The sequence below is a fragment of the Mustela lutreola genome, chromosome 7, assembly GCF_030435805.1.
Source record: "Mustela lutreola isolate mMusLut2 chromosome 7, mMusLut2.pri, whole genome shotgun sequence".
Classification (NCBI taxonomy): domain Eukaryota; kingdom Metazoa; phylum Chordata; class Mammalia; order Carnivora; family Mustelidae; genus Mustela; species Mustela lutreola.
Window position 1 is genome coordinate 56,426,716 of NC_081296.1, and position 14,221 is coordinate 56,440,936.

The window sequence follows — 14,221 nt, forward strand, 5'->3', positions numbered from 1 at the left end:
CCCAAGCGCCCCTCCCAGCCTATTTTTTAAAGCACTTTCTAGGTATTAACACTTTGTGATCTGATTCTGTAGTCAAATTCTTACCCTTTGGGGCACCTGGGTGTCTCAGTTGTTGGGCATCTGCCTTTGGCTCGGGTCATGATCCCAGGGCCCTGGGATCGAGCCCCACGTCAGGCTCCCTGTGGGAAGCCTGCTTTCCCTCTCCCACTCTCCCTGATGTGTTCTTGTTCTCACTGTCTGTCTCTCTGTCAAATAAATCAATAAAATCTTTAAAAAATAATTCTTACCCTTTAATAACAGCAGAGAACACAGAATCAGTTTATTAAGGCTTTTAGCTTTTTCTCTCTTAGCCTGTAATTTACTACCTGGTGAAATGGTGCTCGCTGCCCTACGAGGATAGTACGTGGGAGCTGAAAGAGGATGTTGATGAGGGCAAGATACGAGAATTTAAGCGGATTCAGTCAAGACACCCAGAACTCAAAAGAGTAGTAAGTACATTTGCAATTAGAATGTAAAGTCCATGTAGGTAATGATTTAGTTTTTATTTATAGAAGTTTATGTAGTTGTTTTAGCGTTTAATATAGAAATTTTCAAACATATACAAAAGTAAAAGAAACAGTATAGTCTACTAATTTCCAGATTATTTTAAAGCAAATCCTAGATTCCTTTACTTCATCTTTAAGTATTTCAGTGTTTATGTCCAAAGGTAAAACCACTTTTATACCTGAGAAAATTTAACCATTCCTAAATATCAACAAATAACCAATTGCTATATATATTTCCCTGATTATATTCTAATTTTTGTTAAATTGTTTAGATTGGATTTTGAATAAAGGTATATATAGTGCTGTCAGTTAATGTGTCTCAAATATCTCTTAGTATTAGTTTCCCCCTACTTTATAATTTCTCTTGAAGAAATCAGGTGGTTTGTTCTCTAGGGTTTTCCATAGTCTGAAGTTTACCAGTTACTCCCCTCTTGGAAACTTCTAATGTGTTCTCTGTTCTTTATTATTTTACATAAATGGTTAGATATAGAACAGTGGTGTCCACTGGAACTTTTTAGCACTGTGCTTAATATAGTAGCCAATAGCTACATTGCACATGCTCAGTAATCACATTTGGCTAGTGTCAGATGTAAAACATCATCATAGTTCCATTAGTATCACTCTTTTAAAGGCTTGATCAAATGGGGAAGGGAGACACTAAATCTATTTCATAGGTGATTCTATCAGGTTGTCTTTTGTGATATTATTAGTCATTTATGATCATTGCCTCGGCCTGTTCTTTAAGGATTTCAAAATGATGTTATTTTAATTATATCATGTTTTTACTTACTAGCTAGAATCTCCTATAAAAGGAAATAATGATTCATGTACTGTTTGGTTACTCTGAGGTACAGATGATATAGGAAAAGAAGATAAATGCTTTGTTTTCTTTCTTTATTTCCCAGATATCAAAATAATGAAGTAGTTCTCTTGCATTCTCCAAAAGTGACCAGTGGTTTTGGTTTTCCTCTTTTATTAAGTTTCTTAAACTTTATTTTAGTTTAAACTTTATTATGAATTCATGAATTTGAATATATTTTAAATGTTTTTAAATCGATTTTGGCTCCTAGAACTCCCTAGTAAGTTTGCCTAATTTTTTTAGTGTCTTCACCCCATTTATTCAAATTTTCTCTTTTGTAGAATCGTCCACAGGCAAGTGCCTGGAAGAAGTTGGAGCTGTCACATGAGTATAAAAACAGAAACCAGTTACGGGAATATCAGTTGGAAGGGGTCAACTGGCTGCTCTTTAATTGGTATAACAGGTACAGAAATGAGTAGGCCCATGAAATGTAGGCTTGGCCTGGAATTATTTTTATCTCTTTTCTGTTGAAATAGTTCCTTTTACGTATTTTTTAAAAAGATGTATCTTTTGACATGCTTTTCTTTTTCCATGATGAATCTTCAGGCAGAACTGTATCCTGGCTGATGAGATGGGACTGGGCAAAACTATCCAGTCCATTGCCTTCTTGCAGGAGGTTTATAATGTGGGCATCCATGGCCCCTTCCTGGTCATTGCCCCACTGTCCACAATTACTAACTGGGAGCGAGAATTCAATACATGGACAGAAATGAACACTATTGTATACCATGGCAGTCTGGCCAGCCGTCAGATGATTCAGCAATATGAAATGTACTGCAAAGATTCACGGGTGAGTTGTAGATCATGGGAATGTAATAGTTCAGAGAGAGTAGGCCAAGGTACCTGGTATTTTAGAGGCTTTTATATGAATAAAAGACTAGTATTGAGATTTTATGAAGTGACTTAACGGCATTTTGTTTAGATTGCACAGGGAATTTTTTCTTTGACTTTTGTTCTTTTGATCCAGTGGACATTTTGATTCAGTGGAAGTTCTATTTATGAATACATGCATTTTAAATAGAATTTTATTGGCATTGAGTTTTCATCAAGAAGTATTGAGGTGATGAACTTAAGCTACTTCCTCTCTTTCTTTAAAGACTACTAAAATTTTTCATTCAGATTAGTTCTTTTGTTCTATACAAATTTGAAAATAAAAATTTGAATCATTCATCCTTTGTTAGTCACATTTGTGCTTTTAATTTTGTTAAACTGATTCAATTCTCCTGTCTGTTTTTAAAAAAAAATTTTTTTGAGATTTTATTTATTTATTTGACAGAGATCACAAATAGGCAGAGAGGCAGGCAGTGGCGGGGAGTGGGGGGGAAGCAGGCTCCCTGCTGAGCAGAGAACCCGATGCGGGACTTGATCCCAGGACTCTGAGATCATGATCTGAGCCGAAGGCAGAGGTTTAACCCACTGAGCCACCCAGTCGCCCCTCTCCTGTCCATTTTTAGACAGTAACGGTATTACCTGTTTCACTTTCAGTCTTGTCTTGTATATCTCAACAGTGCCCAATATTTGTGGATTTCAGTGTTAACTACCAAAAGATCTAGATCTGAGATAAATGAACTAGGCACACAGCAGAGTCGAAAGTATCCAGCTTTATACAGTGAGGTCTGTCATTTTCCCAAGAAACTGATAGCTTAAGGAAACATTGTGTCTTAGGTTCAGTGATTTGGCACTATTTATCAGGAAAATACACAGCAGCAGAAATCGGGGGTGGTGCTGTTTGTATTTCCTACTAAGCCTGCTTGAATATAGAAAAGAGAATGTGTAATGCAGAAGAGGTCCTCACTTAGAGGACATTAGGCCTTTTTTAACTTTATTGCCTTCATGCTTAGGGGCGCCTCATCCCAGGCGCATACAAGTTTGATGCCCTGATCACCACTTTTGAGATGATTTTGTCAGACTGTCCTGAGCTTCGTGAGATTGAATGGCGTTGTGTCATCATTGATGAGGCCCATCGGCTAAAGAACCGTAATTGCAAGCTGCTTGATAGCCTCAAGCACATGGACCTGGTGAGTTCTTTATGTTGACTTATGGGTGGAAACACCTGGAATTAAAATAATCCTAATTCCCTGTGGAATTACTGTAACAAATTTAGCAGAGAAAAAACATTAGGATCTTACTATTGGGTGGTGGGTATGGCCTATGGGAATGGACACCTGAAAGTCATATAAAAGTCCTATAAACTTTAAAATTAGAAGATAGTTGTATGTTAGCAGTTCTTAATCAGGTGGAGAGGTGGGATACAATATTAGTTACCTAGTGCGACATAATGAATACCCTAAAACTTGGCTTAAAGCAACAACTGTTATTTTTTATGATCCTCTAGGTCAGCAACTTGGGCTGGGCACAGCTAGGCCATCCCTTTTATTGTCTTGCCTGTAGTCAGTAATGTGGCTCCTGCTGGCAGTTGGTGGGCTTCTGGGTCATCTACCATATGACCTGTCATCCTCCAGTAGGCCAGACTTTGCTTCTTGACATGGTGGAGTCAGGGTAGTATCCAGAAAGGGCAAAGGCAGAAGTTGCAAGGCCTTTGAGGTATATGCTCTGAAACTCACAATATCACTTCTGCTACATTCTCTTTGTCAGAGCAAGCCACAAGGCAAGCCCAGATTCAAGGGGTGAACCTTGATAGGAGGAACTACAAAGAATTAATGGCCATATTTAATCCAGCACAGGTACATTCCCTAGAGGGGGACATATTAGGATATCTGTGGGGAGTTGAGTGTGGAAAGGCCTATGTAATTGGAAAAAAAACCCATATGTTTGAATATTTCTTCATTTGCTTATAATCTTAATATTTAAATTCTTGTTAAATAATATCAAGGCTTTTGTTTTTTGTCTTTGTTTTTGTTTTTAATGTTTTGTGTTTATCAGAAGAGGGAGCAAGTGAAAGAAAAGATAGTAATCTGGTCCATTCCCATAATTTTATAGATAATGAAATTAAAACTAAAGTTTTATACCTAAGAGAAAACCCCAGAAGTCCTTTATATTTTTGAGTTTTACCATATTTTTGTTTTCTCCATTTCTAGGAACACAAAGTGCTACTCACAGGAACGCCATTGCAAAATACTGTGGAGGAACTGTTCAGCTTGCTTCATTTCTTGGAACCTTCACAGTTTCCTTCAGAATCAGAGTTCCTCAAGGATTTTGGGGATCTCAAGACAGAGGAGCAGGTAGGAAGTCTATCTGGACAAGAAAGGTAATGTTTGTACTAGGCACACCTTTGTTGCCATAAATTACAAGGACCTCTCTGAACTCCTTATAACCTTGTGCCTACGTCATTGGTGACATTGTACGAGATCCACATTTTTCAGATAATGGAAAGCTCTCATTGTATTCCTTCATGTTTCCATGTAATGTGGGAATGTTTGTCTAATAGTTTTTATTTATTTTCTCTCCTGTATTGGCACAGGTTCAAAAGCTACAGGCCATTCTCAAGCCAATGATGCTCAGAAGACTCAAAGAGGATGTCGAAAAGAATCTGGCACCCAAACAGGAAACTATCATAGAAGTAGAGTTGACCAACATCCAGAAGAAATATTACCGGGCTATTCTGGAGAAGAATTTTTCCTTCCTTTCCAAAGGGGCAGGTCATACAAACATGCCTAATCTACTCAATACAATGATGGAGTTGCGCAAATGCTGCAACCACCCGTATCTCATCAATGGTGAGAGAATTCTGGACAATACCTACATTTCTATATCACATGCATTTACTTGCAAATAATATCCCTGAAGAACAGTAGATATGTTGACTGATTTGGGAGGGAAGGGGATTCTTCTTATAAAACAATTTTTTTTAAGACTTTAAGATTTTTTTTTTAAAGATTTTCGAGAGAGAGAGAGAGAGCACACCTGTGCTGGGGAGAGGGAGAGTAGTAGACTTCCCGCTGAGTGAAGAGCCTGATGTGTGGCTCAGTCTTATGACCCTGCTGCAGTCATGACCTGAGCCAAAATCAAGAGTTGGACACTTAACCAACTGAGCCACCCAAGCTCCCCTCACTTACTTAATTATTTATTTAAGACTTTATTCATTTGAGAGAGAGAGAAAGAAAGCAAGCATGAGGGGGAGCATGGGAAGGGCAGAGAGAGAGGGAGAAGCAGACTCCCTGCTGAGGAGGGAACCCGATTCGTGGCTTGATCCTAGAACCCCGGGATTATGACCTGAGCCAAAGACAAGACCCCCAGCTGAGCCACCAGGCACCCTCAAGCACCCTGCTTCTAAAAAAAAACCAAACAATTCTTATGTGGAATCTTTTTCTCTAGTCCTTCCCCCTTGATCCTGCATAATCTATGGGATTTGCTGTGTAGAATGTCATGAACAAGAACAAAGTCATTCTGTGTTCTGGATAAATGTCCTCATCGGTACTCCATTTTGTAGTTCCTGTTTTGGATGCCAGTAGGGTGATGATAGTTGTTTGCATGTACTATCCTAGTCCTCGTTGTTATAGATGTTTTATCCAATTACAATCTTAAGTCTAACTTGTTTGCAGTATTTTGTATAACGCAGTCGAAGATGATTTAGGATTTTTTGGGTGCTGAAATTCTCTGTGAGGAAAATGTTTATTTCAAGTCAGATTACTTTTCTTTGCTTCCCATCTCACCATCAAGTTTGATTTTTCTTTTGGTAGGTGCAGAAGAAAAAATCCTAACAGAATTTCGAGAAGCTTGCCATATTATACCTCATGACTTCCACTTGCAGGCCATGGTTCGTTCAGCTGGCAAATTGGTTCTTATTGACAAGTTACTTCCAAAACTTAAAGCTGGTGGCCATAAGGTTTTGATCTTCTCCCAGATGGTACGCTGCCTAGATATCCTAGAGGATTATCTAATCCAGAGGAGGTGAGAAAAGTGTCATCCCTTGCCTTGTGTTTACTGTAGCTTCATAAAACTGTAGAGTAGGAGGGTCTAGGTTTAATTAAAGTTGGCCAGGACCAGGATAAAAGGAGTACTTAATATTCTCAACTTTCTGTTTAGGTCTTTGGTCAGCTAAAGAGATGGAATTACTGATATTGATCCTAATTTGTTTTTTCGGTTTCTTTTTCTGCTTAACTAAGTTAGTTAAATTTTTTCTGTAACTGCCATACAGGTACCTATACGAGCGTATTGATGGGCGAGTCAGAGGTAACCTTCGACAGGCAGCTATTGACCGCTTCAGCAAGCCTGACTCGGACCGCTTTGTCTTCTTGCTGTGTACCCGGGCTGGTGGACTTGGTATTAATCTCACAGCTGCTGATACCTGTATTATCTTTGATTCAGATTGGAATCCACAAAATGACCTGCAGGTAGAGGAAATCTTTGTCTTAAGGGCTAACTACCTAAAGTAAGTGGTTTTGCAACAGGATCAGGATCTGTTAGACTTGTACATCAAAGAGTATGGAATTGTTTCTTTAGTTTAAGGGTGGCAGTCTCCATGAGAGGTCAGCAAATTTTTTCCATAAAGGGACAGATAGTAGATCTTTTGGGCTTTGGGAACCATACGATTTTTGTTGTAACTATTCATCTCTACTCTTGGAGTACAAAAGCAGCCATAGACCATATATAGATGAGTGGGTGGGGTTAAGTATCACCAAATGCACAGTGGCTGTGCAGCCTATAGCTTACAGACCCCTGGTGTACTTGGTGGGACAATAATTTCATCTTAAAATTGACTTTTGGTTTTGAGTTGATCTCATGTCTTCTTTGTAGATATGAATTGGTATTTTGAATCACAGGTCTCTTGCTGCCACTGCTGCCCGCCCCAATTTTATGTCATCTTTGCCCTTTCTTTCCATTTCTTTTTAAACAGGCCCAGGCACGGTGTCATCGAATTGGGCAGAGCAAAGCTGTGAAGGTGTACCGTCTCATCACTCGTAATTCTTATGAGAGAGAGATGTTTGATAAGGCTAGCCTCAAGTTGGGATTGGATAAGGCTGTGCTTCAGTCCATGAGTGGTCGAGATGGCAACATAACCGGAGTGAGTCCTCTTTATCTATAGATATGTTTGTAGCTGGTCATAGTGATAGAGGGAGAGAAAGCTGGTTTTTGCACAGGAATATGACTACCTTCTTTGGATTTCTTAAAACATAATGAACTAAGTTATTATATGGTTAGATAGTATTCTCTTGTTAGCTTTTTCATTTTTCTATTGGATTTTGCAGATCCAGCAGTTCTCCAAGAAAGAGATTGAAGATCTCTTACGAAAGGGGGCATATGCAGCCATAATGGAAGAAGATGATGAGGGCTCCAAGTTTTGTGAAGAAGACATTGACCAGATCTTGTTAAGACGAACCACAACCATCACCATTGAGTCTGAAGGAAAGGGTTCAACCTTTGCCAAGGTATGTTCTGTCTGTGCCAAATTAAGGAAAAGGGGGTAGAGACTGCAGTCTCCTAGAATTTAAATTATTTTTTTCTTAAGGATTTTATTTATTTGACAGAGAGAGAGACAGCCAGAAATGGAACACAAGTAGCGGGAGTGGGAGAGGGAGAAGCCAGCTTCCCACAGAGCAGCGAACCCCACACAGGGCTCGATCCCAGGACCCTGGGATTATGACCTGAGCCGAAGGCAGATGCTTAACAACTGAGCCTCTCAGGCGCCCCTAGAATTGAGATATATTTTTAAAATATAGTTACTGGTTTCCCACTGCTCAGAAAAATGTTGTTGTTAACTTTACTTTGTTCCTTTGTTCTCACTAGGCAAGCTTTGTTGCTTCTGAAAATAGGACTGATATTTCTCTGGATGACCCCAACTTTTGGCAGAAGTGGGCCAAAAAGGCTGACTTGGACATGGATCTACTTAATAGCAAGGTAGGCTTCCTTTTCTATTAGGGAGGAAGTATTATAGAAGACACATTACTTTCAGGAGACTTTGTAGCAGCTCTGATTCTTTGATGCTGACCTTGGATTATGATGGTATATTGTATGTAAGAGCCATTGTAAAAACTTCCTGTTTGGGAAGCCCCAGAAAACTGCTTGGATATCTACCACTTAACTTCGTTTCTGAGTCATATATTTTGCCTGTCCTAAAAAAATCTCTCTTAGAGTATCTACAAATGTTATATACAAGGCTATTTCAGTCCATAATTGTGTTAATTCCTTTCCCATGGCCTTGTCATGAACAGAGTTCTCTTCTCCTTCTGTTCTCTGTGTAGAATAATTTGGTGATTGACACACCTAGAGTACGAAAACAGACCCGCCACTTCAGCACTCTGAAAGATGATGACCTAGTGGAATTCTCTGATTTGGAAAGTGAAGATGACGAGCGTCCACGCTCTCGCCGACATGACCGTCATCATACCTATGGGCGCACTGACTGCTTTCGGGTAGAAAAGCACCTATTGGTGTATGGGTAAGAACCACCTTGCCATTAGAGGTAGTGTATTTCCATCCTGATGGACACGCTATTTGCCTTTCAAATTGGAGGCTGTGACCAAAGAGGGAATAATGGGAAAAGCTTTATTCTGTTACCATGTTTGTCCCCAGATGTTTTTGTCTCCTACTTTTTGGGAGTCCCCAGGAAAATATTCTTAAAGTTTTCTGTTTTTCTAGTTGGGGACGATGGAGAGATATTTTGTCTCATGGACGTTTCAAGCGACGTATGACTGAACGAGATGTGGAGACAATTTGCCGGGCCATCCTTGTATACTGTCTTCTGCACTATCGTGGGGATGAAAATATCAAAGGCTTCATTTGGGACTTGATTAGCCCTGCCGAAAATGGCAAGACAAAAGAATTGCAGAATCATTCAGGTAATTATCAACTCTTTACTTTTCAGATTTCTATTGGTTACCTAATCTTTTGCAGGTCCAAGGGTTTTTCTCAATCCAAGTCTTCAATTTCTCCCCTTTCCCAGGTCTGTCTATCCCTGTGCCCCGTGGACGCAAGGGGAAAAAAGTAAAGTCACAAAGCACTTTTGATATCCATAAGGCAGATTGGATCCGGAAATATAATCCTGATACTCTGTTCCAAGATGAGAGTTATAAGAAGCATTTAAAACATCAGTGTAACAAGTAAGGATAGAAATTAACAAAGACCAAAGCATTTTCCACCTCAGAGTTTCTGCATTATTACTGAGCCAGCTTTTCTTCCTCCCTTTTAGGGTGCTATTGCGTGTACGAATGCTGTATTATCTGAGGCAGGAGGTTATTGGAGACCAGGCAGAGAAGGTGTTAGGGGGTGCCATTGCCAGGTACAGTTATGCTGTATTTTTCTTTATGTATTTCTCTTTATGCCCTGCCTTATTCCAGAAAAGATTGGTTTACTTTTTTCAGTCTGTACTATCTTTGGAATAACTGGTAATTAAGATCTGTGTATCAGGTCTTTGATCCTATGCTTGATACCCGTGGAAGGAATTTGGTAGATCCAGGAGCATTTTAAATTACTGGATAAAAGAAGATACCTCTAATCTTTCCAAGGATTGTCATTTTAATTCCCTTCATTGCTCTGCTGTTTCTGCTCTTTTATACCTTTAGTGAGATTGACATATGGTTCCCAGTAGTGGATCAGCTGGAGGTTCCAACAACATGGTGGGACAGTGAAGCTGACAAGTCCCTGCTCATTGGAGTCTTTAAGCATGGTGGGTACCTTTCCTTAGCTTATTCCTTTCCTATTGTGGACTGATTTCCACAGATGGAACACGTAGCAAAACGCTCATGGCCAATAACTTGAGTTCTCTGATTGATCTTTAATAAAATTATATTTGAATAGGAAACTAGTTCTTAAATATCTACAGCAAAGCAATTAGTTCCTATAAATAGATGTTTAGAAAGGCCAGATGGATAGTTAAATCCTAAGGTGGGGTGTTTCTCATCTGTTCTCTAACCTGTATTAACAGTCTGTATGTTATGCATCTCAGTTAAGGTTTCACAAATCAGGGGAGGTAATACATGCCCACTCTTATTAATAATAACCATGCTTAATTTGTGTGAAAGTGTTCTATTTATGTAGCGTACTGTTTGTCTAAATATTCAACATGGATTCTGATGGAAGTGTGAACTACAGTGAGATAAAAAATAAAGTACAAAAAGCGGGAGTACTCCCTTTTCAGTCTAGCTTAATAACAAATCCTAGGTATTAAAAGCAGGGAGTGCTAACCAACTTCCAGCTCAGTGATTTAGTGAATTCGAATATCATTTCTTTTTTAAGATACTTATTTATTTATTTCTATAAAATAAAAGTAATGGCACTTGAACCACATGTTTTCCTGAACTTTGATGGATAAGAAAAACTGAACATTTTCTAGTCTTAAATTTACTTTTGAGGGGCACCTGGGTCGCTCAGTTACTAAGTATCCGCCTTTGGCTTGGGTCATGATCTCGGGATCCTGGGATCAAACCCTGCATCAGGCTGTCCGCTCGGCAGGAAGCCTGCTTCTCCCTCTCCCATCCCCCTGCTTTTGTTCCCTCTCTTGCTATATCTCTGTCAAATAAATAAAATTGTAGAAAAAAATTTACTTTTGAGACAAGGAGGTTTAGAAGAGTCCACACATCCTGAATTGTGTTCATTCACTCATTCATTCATTCAGTATTCATCACATAGTCATTGCCTGTTTGTTTGCAGGTGTTTCTTATCCTTTATTTGAAAGTGCGTGGCTTGGCCCTAAATTATTTTACTTTTTTCATTTGCCAAACTGTGTAGTATGAATGATAACAGAAGAATTACTGGTTAAATGGCTATCTAAACCTGCCACCATTCTATAAATATTCTGATCAAATTCCTATCTTTCACAACTAGTGATAAAACTTTGTAATTGCTATAGAACTATTCAATATAGTAATAAAACCCATCAGCTGTCCAGGTTAATATTTTGTATTATGAGTACAGTAGCTCATATATTTGAATTATTCCAGCACACTTTAGGCGAAGTTAATCTTTGGCTTATGGTCTTTTTTTTTTTTAGGCTATGAGAAATACAATACTATGAGGGCGGACCCAGCCTTATGCTTCTTGGAAAAGGCTGGTCGACCAGATGACAAAGCCATTGCAGCAGAACACCGAGTGCTGGATAATTTCTCTGACATAGTAGAAGGGTAAGCATTGGTGTTTAGTTCTCTTGATGTTCTGAGTCTACCCTTTGAAGGCTCTTAGTCACTTATACATAGAGATAACATAATTCTTGACTAAACCCATCGGTATTCTTAATGATGGTTATACTCATTAATGATAGGTTATTAACAAAGAATGGGACCAGTGGAAAGGACTCCATAAACTAGGCTAAAACAACACATTTGCCAAAGATGCAACCAAGGGTGAAAATGAATGTTACTCCCAAATGGCTTATTTGATATTCTGTTCAGTTTTTTTTGTTGTTGGTTTTTTGGGGCAATATTTATCTGTACAGCCACAGTAGCTGAAAGGACAACTAACTGGTTGTCTCGAAAGATAATAGCCATGCACTCTCCTGTGTCACTTACGTGGTAGAGCCTCAGGATATTTTAGCCCTGGTTTATCATCTTCCAATGGTGCTGACACATAATAGGTATATATTCTGTATGGATACATGCCTCAATGATGAGTTGCCATGCTAATACTGAGTCACCAAGTAGGGCAATGTTGCCTTAGCTTGGGTGCCAGTGAGTTTAACAAAACTTCTCATGTGGAGACCTGAGGGGCATGTGAAATATTTGGCTTAGTTCATGAATACCCATGCACTCTGCAGTTGAGAGATTTCTCTTTGATTATCTAGTCTTGGTTTGCTTAGTGCAGGACCCTCAAAGGAAACTGGTTCGGTTATTCATCACAAATCATTATGTCACTCTTCTACTCAGTAGAACAAAATAAAACAAGCAAACATGAACTATTCAAATGTAACAATAATAGTAAATAGGAAAGAGGGGAAGAAAAGGTAAACTATGAAAAGAAAGGAAGGATTCTGGCCAAGGTATTCATTTCAGATTCAACCAGTTTAGAATGGCACTTTGTCAGTTTCTTCTCATTCTTCGTCTTATTGGATGCTCTACCTAACTTTACTCGGAGCTTAGCACCTGGCTTGCCATTCCTTTGAGCATGAAGGAAAACTGTGGTTCCATCCTGGATTGTATGTTTGGCCACGTCTTCATCCTAAATTCCTCTTAGTGAAAGAAGATACATTCTTGGTTTTTTTTTTTTTTTTTTTTTTCTATGCCTTTGGATAATTTTAGAGTTGACTTTGATAAGGATTGCGAAGATCCTGAATATAAACCACTCCAGGGTCCCCCGAAGGACCAAGATGATGAGGTGAGGAATTCTCATTTGAGTGTAGCTTTGCTCTATTACTCAATAGTTAAGTATTCTTTTATTCCCTGGATTCTGAAGTATACTGATTAATTTATAATATAAGACGGAAAGTAACTACTATTTGAGAATATAAAGTATTCATGGAAAGGATTGTTAACACCAGCTGGGGGAGACCAGGGATGGCTTTGTGGAGGAGGTGGGATCAAGCTGGATGTTGAAGTACATTACTTGACTGCTAAATTCCCAAGCCCCTTTATTTTTAAGCCATTAACAGCAAACTGATTTTTTCAGGTTCTACTTTCTTACTACTTTAGTTGGTTGCTTCCATTTTTTTGTGAGGGTTCATTAGACGTTTTTCTTAATCCCTTTGGTGCCATAGAAGGACACACATAAGAAAGTGATTTCAGAGTGCCAACTTCCCCCCCTTTCCCTCCCCCCTCCATCCTGTGGGGTGGATCTCCTTCTCTAGGGTGATCCCTTGATGATGATGGATGAGGAGATCTCAGTGATTGATGGAGACGAAGGTAAACTTCTAGGTCAACTAGTACAATTTTGTGTGGGGTGGTGGTTTGGGGAATTATTAACTGAATTCTGTCCTATCCTGGGATTTCTAAGAGCTTTGCTTTGGGCTGGGTTGAAATACTGGTGTTATCTCTCCTGCCTTTCTTGTACTTCCTATTCATTCTGCTTTGCTTCCCACAGCCCAGGTGACCCAGCAGCCAGGCCATCTCTTCTGGCCTCCAGGCTCTGCTCTGACAGCTAGGCTTCGGCGCCTAGTAACAGCTTATCAACGCAGCTACAAGAGAGAACAGATGAAGATAGAGGCTGCAGAACGAGGGGACCGGAGACGGCGGCGTTGTGAGGCAGCCTTCAAGCTAAAAGAAATTGCACGGCGGGAGAAACAGCAACGGTAAAGTATGACTGGGAATTTGGGCTGAGCTTTAGGCTTGCCTTTCGCTATGGGTCCTATATTGAAAAGCATCTTAGGAAGGCTTTATTTGGACTTCCCTACTGAGGGAACATCTTTTTTGCCTTTAATTGTTACTCCTCTGCAACAAAAAAACCACAGCTCCTTGGAATGTCTCTTACATGGCCATTCTCATTGATCTAATTGCCCACGTATTTTTTCCCTTAGCTGGCTACTCTTAAAATCTTACATGTTATGGAGTACCTCTTAACTATCTCTTCTGCTGTTTTCTGGGTTGTTTTTGGTTTTGTTTTGTGTTTTTTTTTTGCTCCATCTTTCAATTTTTTGTTTATTCAGGTATTCTTATTCACAGTAAGAAGTAACCAAGTTTCCCTGTGTTTTTCTGCTCTCTGCTGCCTGACTCCTCTTCCTTTTAGATGGACAAGGCGTGAACAAACTGATTTCTATCGAGTAGTGTCTACCTTTGGTGTGGAGTATGACCCCGATACCATGCAGTTCCATTGGGATCGCTTCCGTACATTTGCCCGACTGGACAAAAAAACAGACGAAAGCCTTACGAAGTACTTCCATGGTTTTGTGGCCATGTGTCGCCAAGTGTGCCGCCTTCCCCCAGCAGCTGGAGATGGTAAGCAAGACTAGAGAGTCTTGGGTGAGTGGGGATGGATGGCAAGAGAACTAACGTGG

The 14,221-nt window shown here is 39.5% G+C and overlaps 1 protein-coding gene and 1 non-coding gene across 7 annotated transcripts in view; both read left to right on the plus strand.

Moving 5' to 3' along the window:
• The window catches only part of CHD8 (chromodomain helicase DNA binding protein 8), a 63,534-nt gene that overhangs the window by 41,061 nt on the left and 8,252 nt on the right, over positions 1-14,221 (plus strand). For 5 of the 6 annotated variants that reach the window (XM_059180952.1, XM_059180949.1, XM_059180954.1 and 2 more), the window contains exons 11-31: positions 351-488; positions 1,686-1,807; positions 1,951-2,194; positions 3,246-3,422; positions 4,443-4,586; positions 4,826-5,081; positions 6,045-6,255; positions 6,503-6,698; positions 7,202-7,369; positions 7,554-7,733; positions 8,092-8,202; positions 8,547-8,743; positions 8,944-9,143; positions 9,224-9,404; positions 9,494-9,583; positions 9,867-9,970; positions 11,294-11,423; positions 12,534-12,609; positions 13,079-13,133; positions 13,312-13,519; positions 13,954-14,162. In XM_059180952.1, coding sequence (XP_059036935.1) covers positions 351-488; positions 1,686-1,807; positions 1,951-2,194; positions 3,246-3,422; positions 4,443-4,586; positions 4,826-5,081; positions 6,045-6,255; positions 6,503-6,698; positions 7,202-7,369; positions 7,554-7,733; positions 8,092-8,202; positions 8,547-8,743; positions 8,944-9,143; positions 9,224-9,404; positions 9,494-9,583; positions 9,867-9,970; positions 11,294-11,423; positions 12,534-12,609; positions 13,079-13,133; positions 13,312-13,519; positions 13,954-14,162 — 3,397 coding nt within the window. The remainder of the gene's footprint in view (positions 1-350; positions 489-1,685; positions 1,808-1,950; positions 2,195-3,245; positions 3,423-4,442; positions 4,587-4,825; positions 5,082-6,044; positions 6,256-6,502; positions 6,699-7,201; positions 7,370-7,553; positions 7,734-8,091; positions 8,203-8,546; positions 8,744-8,943; positions 9,144-9,223; positions 9,405-9,493; positions 9,584-9,866; positions 9,971-11,293; positions 11,424-12,533; positions 12,610-13,078; positions 13,134-13,311; positions 13,520-13,953; positions 14,163-14,221) is intronic. The other variant, XM_059180951.1, reaches the window with a different exon arrangement.
• LOC131837783 (small nucleolar RNA U6-53/MBII-28) lies at positions 11,897-12,006 on the plus strand. The gene has a single exon (XR_009356366.1). It is a non-coding gene; the product is annotated as a small nucleolar RNA U6-53/MBII-28 (small nucleolar RNA).